Genomic DNA, 16153 nt, shown 5'->3' with positions numbered 1-16153 from the left:
TTTTAGCATCACCGTGAGGTCTGGATCTATCTATGTGTGACCAATGAATTAATGCCATCTCTGTGTGTTGCCATGCAGAGGAGAGAAACTCCACCAGCCAATGGCTGTCTTGTCAATTCTACCACACACTTTGACAGGTACCAATTATCATTTGGGAGTTCTATGCTATTCTAATAACACTGTTTTGCAAGTAAAATAATTGAAGTAGATTGGCTGGGAAACTTTGGGATATTGTTTGGTTGGCATATGGTACAGTATGTAGCCTACGTTCCACCTGTTATAGTTAACATAACACTGTCCCTAACCCGGGATAAAGAAGCTATTAGGTTTACCCTTGGGAATCCACTAATCATTGTGGTATTAAGAGGATGGAATACTTTGCAAGGTGACTCATGGGGGTTTGAGAAGACTTTTGAAATCATAAGAGTGTGCCAATGTTTAGTTTGCAATTACACCCTCAGCATAATTATGCAGAAATGTAGACCCAATGGTGATGCTGTAAAATAATAGAAATTGGGTAATTTGGCACACATTGTTGTACAGGGGAATGCCTCATTTGATAAACAAAAAAGCAAAATCATAACATAAAACAGCATAGGTCGGTTGCTGCAAACAATCTGAATAGTTTTATGCAAAAACATGAATGAGCCACCATGATACCCGTTACTACCACCTGCTGGAGTGGACTGGAACTGCGCTTATATATATTTTTCAACAGACTGCAGAAATTAAATCTTGCAGGCTAACTGTTGAATGAACTAAACTGAAGAAAAACAAATAGCAACAATACAGTGAATCTCCTCGTTTTATTTTGTAAGAATAAAGTTACAATAGCCGGGATGTATAAAATCTTTATAGAATAGGATTGTATTACTTTCATATTATGGAAGCAACAGTTATATTTGTTCTACATTAAGTTTTTAGGTCTATAGCCTACATCAGTATGCATGCACATTAACTGACATTCACATTTAACATTACAATAAAGTATGAAAGACAGACACCCCAATGCCCAATCCCCCTTTACTGAGATTTAGTTTCAATATTCTGCGTAAAAAACAAAAAAACACACCCATGGGAAACAAATCACAGTCACAACCTAGAACAACCTAAATACAACAATGTACAACGCAGCATCATATAGGCATATTAGTCTCTCTCTTATGCACGCTTCTGATGTGCCTGCCAAGGGACTCCATCCATTTGAAGGACTTCCCACAGTAGTTGCATATGAACTGCTTTCCCTCTGTGTGGATGGTCTGGTGTCTGTTCAGGGCGCTGGTGGTGATGAAGGTCTTCCTGCAGATGTCGCACCTGTACGGCCGCTCGCCCGTGTGAGTCCTGATGTGCGCCGCGAGGTGCGAGCAGTTCCCGAAGCGCTTCTCGCACACGGAGCAGCAGTAGGGCTTCTCTTTGTTCTCGTCGCTGCTGTTGGACTGGTACGGGTGGAACACAGAGTCCGGCAGACTGCCACCTTTCAACCCGGAGGGCGAGATGAACTCCTTGATGTCCGACTCCAGCCCTTCGAGCTGCTCGTCGTCCTGGCTCATCCAGAAGTGTCTGGAGGGCTGCTGGCTCTTCTGGTGGTGGTGCTCCTTCTTGACCTGCGAGGGCTCCGGGTGCTCCTCGTCCTCCATGCTGCTGGTGTTGCCGTCGTCCTGCTCGTGCTCACAGTGATGCGGGGGCTCCGGGGCCTCTCCTCCTGCGGGAACAGGAGGGGGGATTGATGGATGGTTGTGCTGCTGCTGGTGATGAGAAGGAGGAGGGTTGCTGTGCTGCTGATGCTGCTGGGTTCCATATCTCTCCGACCGAGGGGCTATGGACAATAAAAGAGAAACGTTTTACATGTTGTAAAACAACGACGTAGAATTCAGTGTTCATTTCGCTGACTAAAACTCTGACTACCTTTTTCACTGACAATCTAAATAAAAACTAAGCTATGATGACTAAAACTAAGACTAAATATATTGACAATTCAACAAATAAAAACTAGAGAAAGATTTAGTCGACTAAAAGCTTCTGATATTTAGTCGACTAAAAAAATATGACTAAAACTAAATGAATTTTATTCAAAAGACCAAATCAAAATTTGCTGTCAAAATTAACACAGGTTGTAACGACGTAGAATTAAAGGGATAGTTCACCCCCGAAAATGACTTTTTCGTCTATAGATTACTCACCCCTGATGGAGCCTTGTATTCATGGAGATTTTTTTTGTTTATGTCGCATTCCTAAGCCAATAATGTATTGCCCCGGGGCGACTGTGTTTTGGGGCGAGCGTTTTGGTATTCCTTAGGAATGGGACAAAAACAAAACAAAATTCCATGAATTCAAGGCTTCATGGGGTGTGTAATTGATAGAAAATAAGTAATTTTTTGGGGTGAACTACTCCTTTAAGCTGACGCTATAACGCTGTTCACGTAGATCGATCTTTGATCTGAAGATCGCATAGAATCATTCAAACAACTGACCTGACTTGAGCAGCTTCAGCTGCAGCCGCAGACGATTGATTTCTAGGTCTTTAGAACGCAAGATGTCTTCCTTGTATTCCTCTATAGTCTTCTCCACCGCTCCGAAGATCTCCTCGGCCGCTGCCGTCAGCCTCTCGTTGAGAAACTCTTTCAGCGACAGCATTTTAGACGTTTTTCTGGGGGCGAATGTGTTAGCTTTATGGTCGAGCACCGTGATTTATTCTTGCCACTCCGGTGCACGTCACGCTTCGCTTGTAAACACTGACATGAGAAATGCTATGCGAGTGTTGGCGCTATTGCCGCCTAGTGGGGTGGAGTGGAATAAAAGGATTAGGGCAACAATAAAACATTTTGACTGAGATAAAATATCAAACAGAGATGTTTTAACAGTGGTGGAAAAAGAACTCAAATGTTTTACTCAAGTAAAAGTATCAATACTGTACTACTCAAATGTATAAAATGTATTACAAATCTTTTGAAAATAGCAGATCTACAGGCATTGTGAGCTTGTAGATCGGTTATTTTCAAATGGCCGAAATGTACATAGGGCTGAAGTGGTTAATGTATGAGTGTGAGTATTGACATTTTTAAATACTCCAGTAAAGTAAAAAAAATCACACCCTGTGTGAAGTGGGCGGTGTCTTGCTAGCTAATCAGCAAGACACAATCACAATACTGAATGGAGTCAACCAATCATGTACAAAAGATAAATACATTTATTGAAACACTCTTTATGATGGACGAAACCATAACTTGAAAAAAACAAATATTTGGTTTTTTTCAAGTTATGGTTACTTATATAGGGCTATGCACATGTGTCATGTGACACTGGCCAATCACAGTCCTGAATAGACTGTGATTGGCCAATCACAGCGCAGGATAATTCTACAAATTTCCTGGGCCCAGATCACAGTGCAGGAAAATGTACATTTTTCCAAATCTCACTTATAGGGGCGGTTTCACCGCCCAAAAAATACCTCAAAATTTTACTTAAGTACAGTACTTGAGTAAATGTACTTTACACCACTGTGTTTTAATGACACCATTACAACATTTTACGAGTATCAAGTTCATTTAGCGAGTTAATAGATACTATAGTCTTTCAGGCCCTTTTCTGGGTCAGGCGGCTGTGGCAAATACCTGTATATCAGGTTTATGGTGCTCTGGGACCTTTCCAACAACATAGATCAGAAGATTAGATTAGACTTCAGATCACTGGGGGGGGAATTCAGATGTTATAATAGAAAAAAGCTTGAGTAAAATGTAATCTATAAGCCCAGTCCACACCAGTGATTCGCAACGCAGCTAGTTGCAACTGCAACCACTTGCAACTGCAACCACTTGCAAAAACTTCTTGCAACCGCTTATACAATAACTTGCGACAGAATCCCCAAACTGCACCCAACTGCAACGGTTCAATTCAGACCACTGCAACTGGTTGCAAGTTGCAACTAGTTGCGTTGTCGTGATTTATTGGTGTGTGTGTGTGTGTGTGTGTACTGGTATTTGGCTTGAATGATCTTCTATCATCAACGAAATATATTCTGCAGTACCCATAAGATGTGTGCCATGCCATCCCTCTGGTTAACAATTAACAACTTACTATCCAAACAGGAAACACAAAGGGATTGCAGTGACACGTGGTTCTCAAAGTGGGGTCCGGGGACTTCTAGCCTGGAAACCAGATGAATCTGCCAGATGCCGCCAGGCTATGTACTGTTATCTCCAGTTAGTGTCTCCAGGCAGTGAATATGTAGGCTACAACAAGAGTATGTGTATCAACCCTCAGAGATCTGCCAAACACTGGTGAAAGAATACCTGCAGGTTCTTCAGGTGCATTTGAGATAATCCTGTCTCTTTCTGTCAGCATAAGAGACACTGTACACCCTCAATACCACTGACTAGACCTACAGTTACTGTGTAGTGTGAACCTGGATAATGTTCACACCCCTCTCTTCTCTCTTGACCTCTACAAACACACAGACACACACAATCTAATTAACCCATTAAGACCTGAGGCGATTCTTTAAAAAAATCTAAATCCTAACAGTTTTTTGAAAAAAAATCAACAAAAAAAAAAATCACGATTTTTCAAAAATAGCAGATCTACAAGCTCGTAGCGCGGCACTCGGTGCCGCGCTATGAGCTTGTAGATCTGCTATTTTTGAATAGCCAAAGACATCTAAAAGTGACACAGATGCGTTCCAGGTATCAATGGGTTAACACAGATGCTGCAGACCCACACAAATACCTCTGAAAGTCAATACCATTCTATTATGTTCTAGGTCTGTGACCATTATCGTTCATTAATGCCATCTGTGGGCTCTGTTATTAGGCTACTAGCCACTCAGACATGCTTACGGTCTGACTTGACTGACAGCAGTGCCAGTATGAGAGTGCTTAATGGACATAGCCACAGTAGAGTATTCCCCTGGTACAGTGTTCCTCGGCTGCTGTGTGTCACAGGATCTGGCTGTGTGGTTTGAGTCCAACAGATAAATATAGCAGTGAGATGCCTTCACTGCCCTGCACTGCATTGTCTTAACGTGACTTCATTCCTGTAATGAGCTCTCTCTCTTTCTCTCTCTCTCTCTCTCTCTCTCTGTAAACCTTATGTCATAATACCCCTCAGCATATTTTCCTTTTCTTTGCGTCTTGTGCGGCTAGTAATAACATAAGGGTTATTCGATCTTTTGAGATTGATTTATAAGGTTTGGTCTGCAATCTGGATGTTATTTGAGCTTCAAAGGTTTCACATTATAGGACCTAAGCAGATGTCTTAAGTTGTATAGTAACATATTTATAACGTTAACTCATTTTTGTAAAACAAAATCCAATCATGTGGATTTCAGGATCTACTTGGGAATGGTACAGCTCTAATGTGGATCTCAGACTTCATGTGGCCAGTCTGTGATGTCAGTCTACATGACATATCTATGACGTACAGCATGGCTCCCAATTTGGGTAAAGTTTCATCCCGAGCCAAGCCTCATTTACTTCCATTACAAAATTAAAGTTAAAATATCAATGAACACACACAATATATACAATATATTCAAGGTGGTTTAGATATTAAGGGGTAATAGATTTGGAAGTGGTGGTGAGAGTATTATTTGAGAGAAATGACTGCAAAGCAAAAGGCCTGCAACACTCTAGATTAAATCTTGGTGCACGGCTCAATTATGAAGGAAATGGCCAGCACACAATGAATGCCCTTAGTTTTCACATGGTTTTATTTACCTCTCACGGACAGAAACAACGGACGTGTTGCAACTAAACAGGTCTTCCTCACCGCTGAGGAAGACCTGTCACCGCTGAGGAAGACCTGTTTGGTTGAAACGTTGTTTCTGTCCGTGAGAGGTTATATAAAACCATGTGAAAAGGACATTCATTGTGTGCTGGCCATTTCCGTCACTTTCGTGATAGTATGAGAACAGTTGAGCAGTGTTAGCGCATCATTACAAAATCTAATGACTAAGACATTAGATTACCAAATTCCTCTACAATAGAACACATTGAGACATAAGGCAAAACATGACATAAGACATTGTACCCGTCTCTAAACAGTTTATTACGATGTTTTCTTTTCGGCCTTCCCGCCCAGCTACCCGTTGGCCATAACACAATACGATTGACATGTGATGGAACACCCCCTTCTCAGCAAAATAAGCCAAAAAAAAAGAGGGGGATAACAAACTTTTACTAAAGGGAGGGGAAAAGACAATCAACATCATAATTACACAGAGAGACACATACAGTATATTAAAAAGACACGTGAATTTGATTGACAAATGCTTCGACACTGTATGCACACAAAGTTTTCAAGTAAAGGCATGGGTTGTGGTGTATTGTCCAACTCAAGCTGCACATTTACTGTAGATTTCCCTTACAGCATGGGCACTCGTGTGTGGGTGTTTTTTTCTTCTTTCAGTGCAGTACAATGCATGTCAACCTGTCCCTTTTTATTTTGTAACAAAATACTAAAAAAGGAAACACAGGAAATGACATCATTACACAAAAAAGGGTAAAAAAGGATGAAAGGGGAACAGTTCTAAGTGCTGAGTTTGAGGGGTCGATGATGCCGATGAACCCGAGCATCTGAATGGAGCTGAAATATGGATGTGGTTTCATGGTCGCAGCTTCCCAGGGTTTTTATTGCTTGGCATTGATGATGTCAATGAACTCTGGCTTGAGAGCAGCTCCGCCCACAAGGAAGCCATCGATATCTTTCTGGCCTCCAAGCTCCTTGCAGGTTCCACCGGTCACGGAACCTATGGAGAGAAAGGGATAATGATGTGAGAAGATGAGATTATCGCAATAAAAATGTATGGCTTAGAGGATGAGCTGAAGTGAGAAGAAAATACTTTCACAGCCCTTGACCACTTAAGCCCCGTTTTAAGCCCCGTTTTATACTTCGTTGTATGATGGTGTCGTGTTGGGGAAATATCCGATCTACAGGTGAGCTTGTACGGTAGATGAGCCATTTTCCAAAAATGTCTGCGTTTATTAAAATGTTTGCCTATCTTGATGACATACCCAAAATAGGGATGCCAGGTGACAGTGATTAAGGTAACTTTTTTTAAAGAAAAAACAGACAGAAGAGAAACAAATACTACTATGCAAGTGTGAGAAAGAAAACAACCGGCTCAACCTAATACATAGATTTCTTTTTTTTTAAATCTCTGAGATAACGAATGGATATACCTCCATAGATGATCCTAACAGAGTTAGCCACAGCTTCAGACACGTTGGTTTTCATCCACTCCCTCAGCTTTGCATGAACCTCCTGGGCCTAACAGAACACATACAGGAGACAGACAGGAGATTGGTGAGTGAAGGTCTAGGATCATCCAAGCAGTCATTTTAAGTGAATGGACTGCTCTTTCAGATCGTTTGCATTTACTAAGAGAGACATTTTTACACCTGTCTAATAACCTGCAAAGGTGTATATCCATGTTTGATACAATACAAATTAAAATGTTTATCAAACTTTACCTGCTGTGGGGAAGCGGTCTTGCCGGTGCCAATAGCCCACACAGGCTCATAGGCCAGCACAACCTTACTCCAGTCCTTTACATTGTCTGAAAAAGGAAGAATACGATCAAGATTAAGCCTTTTTTTTCAGGATGTAGCCATGAGTCACTCATGACCCCATCGACCATCAACCTGCGACATGGCATTCCCTGGAATCTGAAATCATGCTGTGATGTCAAATGATTGTATGATGAGGAGTTTGTCAAAGAGTGGTCCGTACCTACGAAGAACTTGGTCTGAGCGAAGACCACCTTCTCTGTGATGCCAGCCTCCCTCTCGTCCAGCTTCTCACCGATGCACGCGATGACCCCGAGGCCGTTCTCCAGAGCGTGGGCGCACTTCTGACCAATGAGCTATCAGAACACATAAGTGTCCAGTCACATAGTGGTATGGAGTAAATACAAGACACACATTGTGTTACATTTCATTTCCCTGCATGTTAGAGGCATGATAACATGACATCTTACTCAAACAAACTATCATTGATAGGCCAGCTTATGCCATCATGCTTGTGCAATAATGTATTGTTTCAGTGCTCAATGCTATCACTGCTAGTGATAAGTAAGACGGAGAGTTATGTTATCGCTTTAGCAAATTTACATAACATGAGCAAACTGAGTAGACAGGTATGCTGTATTTTATTGGTACTGGTGTTTACTTCCTATATCTTTCATTTTGTGTACTTTGTGTCTGCAGACTTACCTCATCACTCTCTCCGAACACGTGGCGTCTCTCAGAGTGTCCCAGGATCACCCAGTGCACTCCACAGTCCTTGATCATTGCAGGGCTGAGGACAGGAAATGCATCATAATATAAAGACAATACATTTAATTCATAAAACACAACACTGTAATACTACTAGTAGGTCCAGGCAATATATCTATATCGATATTGCGATACGAGACTATAGATATCATCTGGGATTATGGATATCATAATATGGCAATTTTCATAGTTTTAATCACGACTTATGAAACATTTTAGAAAATAGCAGATCTACAAGCTCACAATGTGTCGCATTGCGAGTTTGTAGATCGGCTATTTTCACTACATTTATAAAAGAGTTCTAATAGTTAGATACTAGACAAAAGGCCCAACCTGATCTCCCCAGTGAAGGCACCCTTGGCAACTTTGTAGCAGTTCTGAGCGGCCACCCCGAATTTAGCATCCAAATGAGTCCTGACGAAGTCCAGATAGATGGCTGGGGAACCGCACACAACCTCTGAAAGCACAAAGAGGAAAATAGATCTTTGACTGAGCAATGAAAGGTAGGCCCATTAAATCTGGTAGATACAGTACAAAAACACAAGAAAGCTTTATTTGCATAAAGCTCGGTGTCACTGACCATCATTATAATTAGAGACAAAGCGTTCATATTTTGATAGTGTGGTTAGATTTTGGTGAGATTGTGTTTTGTGAATAAGATTCCTGAGTTTATCACAGCATTATTACTGAATATTTGCACTGTACCCAGCTAACATTTAAACAAGTGTGGTTTTGCCCAAGTCAATATTACTAAACTCCTACTACAAAGTTCAGGTAGGGTACAGTATAAAGTCACGCTCTGGACATTGACATTCACAAGGTAACTGTATCTTGAGCTTTCGTGAGGCTCACTATGGCCTTGGTAAAGGTCATTTATCCCTGGCCGGACACCGTCTCCCTCTGCGTAAAGGTCTGAGTTCAACCCGCAAAAGGTCGCCTCTGAGTGGCTGCATTCTGCTGAGGTCAAACCAAGAAGTGGGGGTCCACATTCAAAATGTCAACAAAAGAGGCAGACTTTAAATATCCTCGACCTACAGGATAATAAACTCTGTGGCTGAAATGAAACAGTTGAACTTTGACATTACATCTCTAGAGAGAATTTGATGGGGAAATCCTTATACTTATGTTTCAGTCTACTAGAACTCCACTCTGTTCCAGTTTGTAGGGGCGGGTCCTAGTTCTAGATGATCAAAGTCCAAGGATATTACTTGATCATTCCCTGTCCTCATGTTTGAAATTGAGGTATTTCATTAAACACTACAGGTGCATCAGGCCTACTACACATACTTCCATCTACTTGCCAACTTGAAATGTGGATAAGGGCGGAAATAGGCCTGTGCTGTTTCCCTTTCTTAATGGGTATCATTGTTGTACAGAGAGAAAATAAACGAATTAATGATTCGGCGTCGTGCAGGCCAGTGGCTATTGGAAAATTTCCAGATCACAGGACAGGACGTGCACTGTTTTCTGTCTGTATCACGCACGCACTGACGCGCACACACACACACACACACACACTCTGCTGGCTGCACTGCACGATCTAGCCTACGTGCAGCTAGGAACGCACGCCCACTCGACATGGCTGAAAATCCCTTTGAGACTTCCCCATTCATTCATCCATCCATTGTATTACGTTATTAATAGTGTCTTCCTAAAGTCAGATTTGGGTTAAAGTGCATACATTAATACTTAAGGTTAAGAGGTGATGTAATAACCACGCAACATAGAACAATGTGCAGTGGTGGTTCTCAGTCATGTATGATATGAGCCATTTTGACTCTTGATGAAAAGTACACCATGATCCTGATCCTCGCCTTTGATAATTTAATAATATCGCCTTATAATTGACCATTTTATAATTCAAGCCCGTCGCGCATCGGGGGAAAAGCACCAAACTATTCAAAAGTAAATACGTGCGCCGACCATTCAAGTGTCATCGTTATTGTCGTGTTGCTACAGAGCAGCAGTTACACAATCAAAGAGGAGCATCGATCACGTTGTGTGTGTGTGTGAATGTCAAATGTGTTCACGTACCGACGTTGGGGTCCACCTTGGCAGCGTTCATGCTCTTCATGAGCTCGCCGAGGCTCGCCTTGTCGCCGTTCATCTTCCAGTTCCCACCAACGAAGAATTTCCTGCTCATGTTTGCGGTTTGGTGGATGATCTTGTGCTGCTTTGGCCTTTTAGAACGGTGCTAATGCCGTTGATCCGGGGATGTTGCCTGTCAGTCTGAGAGAGCAGAGGAGGGATCGCAGCTCAGAGGTTTTATAAACAACGGACCCGCCTCTGAGCGCTGCCTATTGGCCCTGCGACGACACGCCCGCAAAACGTACTGTATCAATTTATACTTCGTCGTACGACGGGTGTACGACAGAGGGTAACCGGAACGCTCGCCCCAAAACACCCCCAGCGGTTCTTGTATTCTTGTATTCGTTTTACTGAGGTTAAGGTTAGGAATAACTTAAGGTTAGGTGTAGGCATAGTTTTACTGAGGTTACTTTTAGGAATAAGGTTAGGTTTAGGCATTTTGTATATATATTTTTTCTTTTTGTATATATATTTTTTCTCTCTTCATACCAGTAACCTGAAAGCTGATTGTATGACATTCTGTATAGTACTGTATAGTAGTGTGTATATCTGTCTGTCTCATCATGATTTGTGTGCATGGGGTTCTCATCTTAAACAAGCTGCGTGCTTAACTGAGTCTTCCAGTTTAGTAGACCTTGTATTGTGAATTTTGTACTTCCATGTACTGTGATTCTCATGTCTTACTAAATAAAAGTACATCAAACAATCAATCAATCAATCAATCAATAGTTTTACTGAGGTCAAAGGCCAGCTTTAGTCTAGGAATAAGGTTAGGTTGTCTAGGCATAGTTTAACTGAGGTTACGTTTAGGAATAAGGTTAGGTTTAGGCATATCTTAACTGAGGTTACGTTTAGGAATAAGGTTAGGTTTAGACTTGGCATAGACATAGTTTTACTGAGGTTATGTTAACTTTAGGAATACCTACCTATACCTGGTGGACTGGAGACCGTTCCGAGGCCGCCGGGGTGAGCATGTTTTGGGGCGAGCGTTATTGTGTTCCAACTGAGCATACCCCATAATCCAGCATGTATTTCGCTCTATACATTATTTAATATATTCAGCTATTTGCAGCAGTTATGTTCTAATATTTGATATAATCATGATGTCTCTACAATTGTAAAGTGCTCTTAGTTTCCGTGGGTACATAATGTTACATTTACTAGAAATTGCAACTGCACTTTAAGTATCTTTCCGCCCAACAGACTTCTTGTCAAATAGAATTCCCTCTGGATGTGTGGTTGAAAATAACCAGAAGTCCACATTAATGAAATCACTGAGTATCAATGATGTTACAAGTTCAGCCGTCACAAAGTAGCATACAATACATCACTGTTGTACTTAGAGAGGAGGAAAATTAGGCTTGTAAATTCGAGTTCAATTTTATTTAAAGTGTAAAAGTGTCTCAATACACTTTCCAAGCCAGGCTATAGCCTATTTTATACCTAGGTCAGCATGCATACCAGTATCACTCTATAAAGTAGGCCTATTTGTTAGTTGTTTCATAATTCAACTGGATTTTCCAATAAGTTATTGGAAAATCCAGTTGAATTATTTAAAAATATAGTTATTGGCAATAACTATGTAATAATATATAATCGTGTTTCTGTAATTATTCATGTTTTAGCTTTCATGGTCAGTTTTATGTCAGAATTATGCAACACCGTATACGTTTACACTGCAGTCAAAACGTCAATCCAATTAAAACTATAGTCTACTGCAGATTTTCAAGATTCAGTTATTTTTATTTATTGCATCTTAAATAGAGCAGCATTCTTTGGATTTGGGTCCTCAACACTGTAGCAATAATAAAACTAAATTAAAGAATAGCAAAATAAGAATTACGATATGTCAATATGGAGGCATGTTTTAAAATTAGGCATATTTACAGCATGACAAGCATGTGTGTGTGTGTGTGTGTGTGTGTGTGTGTGTGTGTGTGTGTGTGTGTGTGTGTGTGTGTGTGTGTGTGTGTGTGTGTGTGTGTGCGCGCGCGCGCGCGCATGTGCGTGTGTGTGTGAGATGTCCTCTTGATGACTGATTGGCAAAACACTAACAGAGCCACTAGATGGCCATGATAGTTCATCCACAATGTGAAGTTGAGGGAATTAGTAAGTAAGTAATTTGGAAGTCATTAATTAATATAACCAACTTCATCCGTCGTCAATATACAAAGTTATCTGAGTTTCAAGCTCTAATAACCCCCAATTAAAATGTGATTTTTTTGGTACACTTAAATAGTGTCTAATTGTCAATGGATGCTATTGAATTTATCTATCTATCTATCTATCTATCTATCTATCTATCTATCTATCTATCTATCTATCTATCTATCTATCTATCTGATCATGAATATTAATGAACCAAGCTCATCTGACCTTGTTCCCCCAACATTCGGCTCAAACATGGAGAAAAAGTCACCAACATGTGGAATAACCTACCAAAACCCATGAAAGATCTCGACTCCCAAACGCAAAACTAACCTAAAAGAATGGCTGACCTTAAAACTACATTTGAGCACCTTAGAATCCTCTGCCCCCCGTCCCAACCCCCCTTTCTCAGAAAATAGGCCTACCTTATGATGCTACTGAGTTTTCGTCCAATATGTATTGTATTGTAGGTAATGAATTGAGTACAATGGACCACAATGGAAACAAGCCTGGGGCTTTTTGTTATCATTTTAGCATAACGGTAAAAATAAATAAAGCAATAAACAATAATGATGATGATGATGATGATGATGATGATGATGATGATGATGATGATGATGATGATGATAAGCTGTAAAAGAAAATAAGATGTTCTCTACTGACAAATTAAGATCTCTGTAGCAAATGGCGAGCTTATTTTTGGTGGGAGTCTCATATTCCCGTCCATTCTAGACTGTTTTCTGCTCTGTATTGCCATCTTCTGAAAACAATAGTCACTGTGGTGGGGGGTATCTTTTCATAATCCACCATATTTGCACCTAGACTGGGATAAATAAAAAATATCGTAGCAGGTTGTTGGTCTGGGTCTAGAGCGGATACGGAAACGGTGCGTGCATGTGTGCAAATTACCGGATACGGAAAACGGGATCTAGACCGGATGTTCAATTCCAACTGGAACATAGCTGTACATTGTCAGAGCAAAACTATCACACACTGATTAATTCTGAATGAAAACCAGGCTTTCCAGGTACACAGTGTTTTAAAGTAACTATGCACAATTTACTATATATTTCCAAATGTCTTATATACTAATACTAATACTTTTACTTTATACTCCACTACATCTCAGAGGCAAATATTATACTTTTACTCCGCTACAATTATTTGAAAACTTTAGTTACTAGTTACTAGATTTTGATTATTATTACAAAACACACTAACCACATATTTATTTCGGCCCTTTGAAAATAGCAGATCTACAAGCTCACTATGCGTCATGATCATCGCGATGCAAGCTTGTAGATCGGCTATTTTCAAAATATAAAAAAAACAAAAAACATTTTGAACTTGTGAAATGGGACATTCTGCACAACTTTTGCCAATACTTTTGTACTTTTACTCAAGTACATTTTGAATTCCGGACTTTTACTTGTAACAGAGTACTTCTACATTGCAGTATTGATACTTTTACTTAAAGAAAGAAATGTGAGTACTTTTTCCACCACTGACAGAAAGCCTGGTTTACTGTGTCGACATTGTCCCCTCCCCCTCGTCCAAAGGTGCACTACGATTGGAGGAGAAGCGGTACTATTTACCATATCACCCAGCATGCATTTCGGTTTAACAATTTATTTTCAAATAGATTCCCAGTAGATATAATCTTACACGTGACAGAATCTTGCTTCTACAGTTATTAATGTTTTATCTTTTAGTGTAGTTTCATAGTGTTCAAAAACTGAAGAATTATGCAGCAGTAGCACCGTCAGTCAAATCTGTACTGAGATATGTCTATATCGCTACCGAGTCGAATATCTAGCAGGAATTTTACTCTTTTAGTATTTCTCTAGTAGGTTTCTAATAATTAGAAGCCCCCCTTGTTGTTCAAAGAATAATGTGGTAATACCATCTGTTGCGTGCAAACGTAACATATCCAATTGCTACGGTCATATATCATAAGTCCGGGGACCCCCAGGGGCCCTTGAGGGGTCTTCAGCAAAACCAGCTAATATGGCGTCGCAATAGTTGTAACCAGTCCACTTTAACCATATTTTATACTTTGGCCTTTCAAAAATAGCAGATATACTAGCCCGACAATTTTTTTTTTGAGACAGGGGGTCTGCAGCCCAAAAATATCATTTTGGGGGTCCTTGACATGAAAAGGTTTGAGAACCACTGGCCTGCTATGTCTATGAAATAGTGGCAACGTTATTCAAGAATGTCAGAACATAGTTATTATGTCACAAGACTACCGGACTTACTTACTAATACTAGTACGACACCACTCACAATTTCACACAATGTTTCTTTTAAGGACATGTTAAAGCTGCAGCAGCACACATGCTACTCAGTCTAGTACACATGATTGGACACTTACATAACTATGAATAAACAAATCATTCCACATGGAGCTAGTCTTTAGATGGTACTTATTCATCTCGCCACTGGAGGGAGACATCTCACCGGCCATACTATGTGTCCCAAGCTCAGTAAGTGTCACAAAGTCTAGGTCTAGGATAAAAGGTTCATATTATTTTTATTTTATCTTATTTCTATTTATTTTTTTTGTCAAAGATTATTAGATAGTTGTTACACGAACGTGAGTTAATTTTCCTCAGAGCCTGCATTATTCAACATTTTATTAGCCTGAAGGGTCTGGGGATCAGTATGAAAACGTCATTTATTAATCTCGCCACTGGAGGGAGACATTTGACCGGCCATACTACCTTGTCCCAAGCTCTATATTTGGCAGTAAGTGAGTGGTCACAAAGTCTGGGATAAAATGTTTGTATACTTATTTTCATTTGTTTTTTTGTCAAAGATTATTAGATAGTTGTTACACGTATGTGAGTACATTTCCTCAGAGCCTGCATATTATTCAATATTTTATAAGCCTGAAGTATGAAACGTCACTTATTAATCTCGTCACTGGAGGGCGACATTTTACAGATCATCCAGGCTGACACACTACTGCCCTCTCCTTCATGCCTTTATGGCAGTGAGTGATCACAAACTCTGCGGTCAAACTTTTTGACAAGGATCATTAGATAGCTGTTGGACGAATTTTACTCAGAGGCTGCGGGTTCAACATTTCACGTTTTTATTTTGCTGTAAAAAGCAAGCAAAAAAAAAAAACACATATAAAGGAGTGTAAAAAGAAAGAAAGCAAATTATACATCGTCGTACGACGGTGTATACATTGGGGTGGAGAGGGGCTGGACCGTTCAGCCCAGCTGGGGGGGGAGATATAAGTGTGTCAGTGTCAGTTTAGTGGAGATCACATCATCACCGCTGAATCACCGCTAGGAGCCACTTCCAGTTCCGCCCACACGAAAGATGGCGGCTCCCTTGATGGAGAAATTATCGGAGTCTTTGGGTTCTCCAGAACCGGCAATACGACTCATTCTGTCCGTTCTGATCGGTGAGTGATGCGTCTGTTAAACCGCGACGGTTCGATCTAATCGGAACCACAACGATCCCCTGGCACAGGTTTTATTCTATGATCTGTGTCTGCTGTCTAGTACTACTGCAACTCCCATTCACTGTGCTAACCTCCGCTTTAGCTAAACCTGGTAGTGTAGAGAGTGTGTGTGTGTGTGTGTGTGTGTGTGTGTGTGTGTGTGTGTGTGTGTGTGTGTGTGTGTGTGTGT

General features: G+C 40.6%; 3 protein-coding genes across 3 annotated transcripts in view; 1 reads left to right on the top strand and 2 right to left on the bottom strand.

The window, feature by feature from the left end:
• Nucleotides 1-787: 787 nt before the first annotated feature.
• Nucleotides 788-2691, bottom strand: LOC308084789 (uncharacterized protein). Its single transcript, XM_080427668.1, has 2 exons — nucleotides 2472-2691; nucleotides 788-1816 (listed from the first exon to the last, which is right to left on the bottom strand). Exons 1-2 carry the CDS (start codon nucleotides 2632-2634, stop codon nucleotides 1137-1139), a joined length of 843 nt encoding a protein of 280 aa, XP_080283794.1. The 5' UTR covers nucleotides 2635-2691; the 3' UTR covers nucleotides 788-1136.
• A 3327-nt stretch (nucleotides 2692-6018) lies between these two features.
• tpi1b (triosephosphate isomerase 1b) lies at nucleotides 6019-10496 on the bottom strand. Its single transcript, XM_080427672.1, has 7 exons — nucleotides 10305-10496; nucleotides 8604-8727; nucleotides 8208-8292; nucleotides 7726-7858; nucleotides 7467-7552; nucleotides 7176-7263; nucleotides 6019-6742 (listed from the first exon to the last, which is right to left on the bottom strand). The coding sequence occupies exons 1-7, from the start codon at nucleotides 10411-10413 to the stop codon at nucleotides 6624-6626; spliced, it is 744 nt and encodes a 247-aa protein (XP_080283798.1). The 5' UTR covers nucleotides 10414-10496; the 3' UTR covers nucleotides 6019-6623.
• A 5262-nt stretch (nucleotides 10497-15758) lies between these two features.
• The window catches only part of lpcat3 (lysophosphatidylcholine acyltransferase 3), a 30065-nt gene continuing 29670 nt past the window's right edge, over nucleotides 15759-16153 (top strand). The window contains exon 1 of the mRNA XM_080427663.1: nucleotides 15759-15924. Coding sequence (XP_080283789.1) covers nucleotides 15840-15924 — 85 coding nt within the window. The 5' untranslated portion in view covers nucleotides 15759-15839. The remainder of the gene's footprint in view (nucleotides 15925-16153) is intronic.

Source organism: Gymnoscopelus braueri (assembly GCF_963280865.1).
Source record: "Gymnoscopelus braueri genome assembly, chromosome: 4".
NCBI classification, from domain to species: domain Eukaryota; kingdom Metazoa; phylum Chordata; class Actinopteri; order Myctophiformes; family Myctophidae; genus Gymnoscopelus; species Gymnoscopelus braueri.
This window is presented reverse-complemented; position numbering and strand designations above follow the sequence as displayed.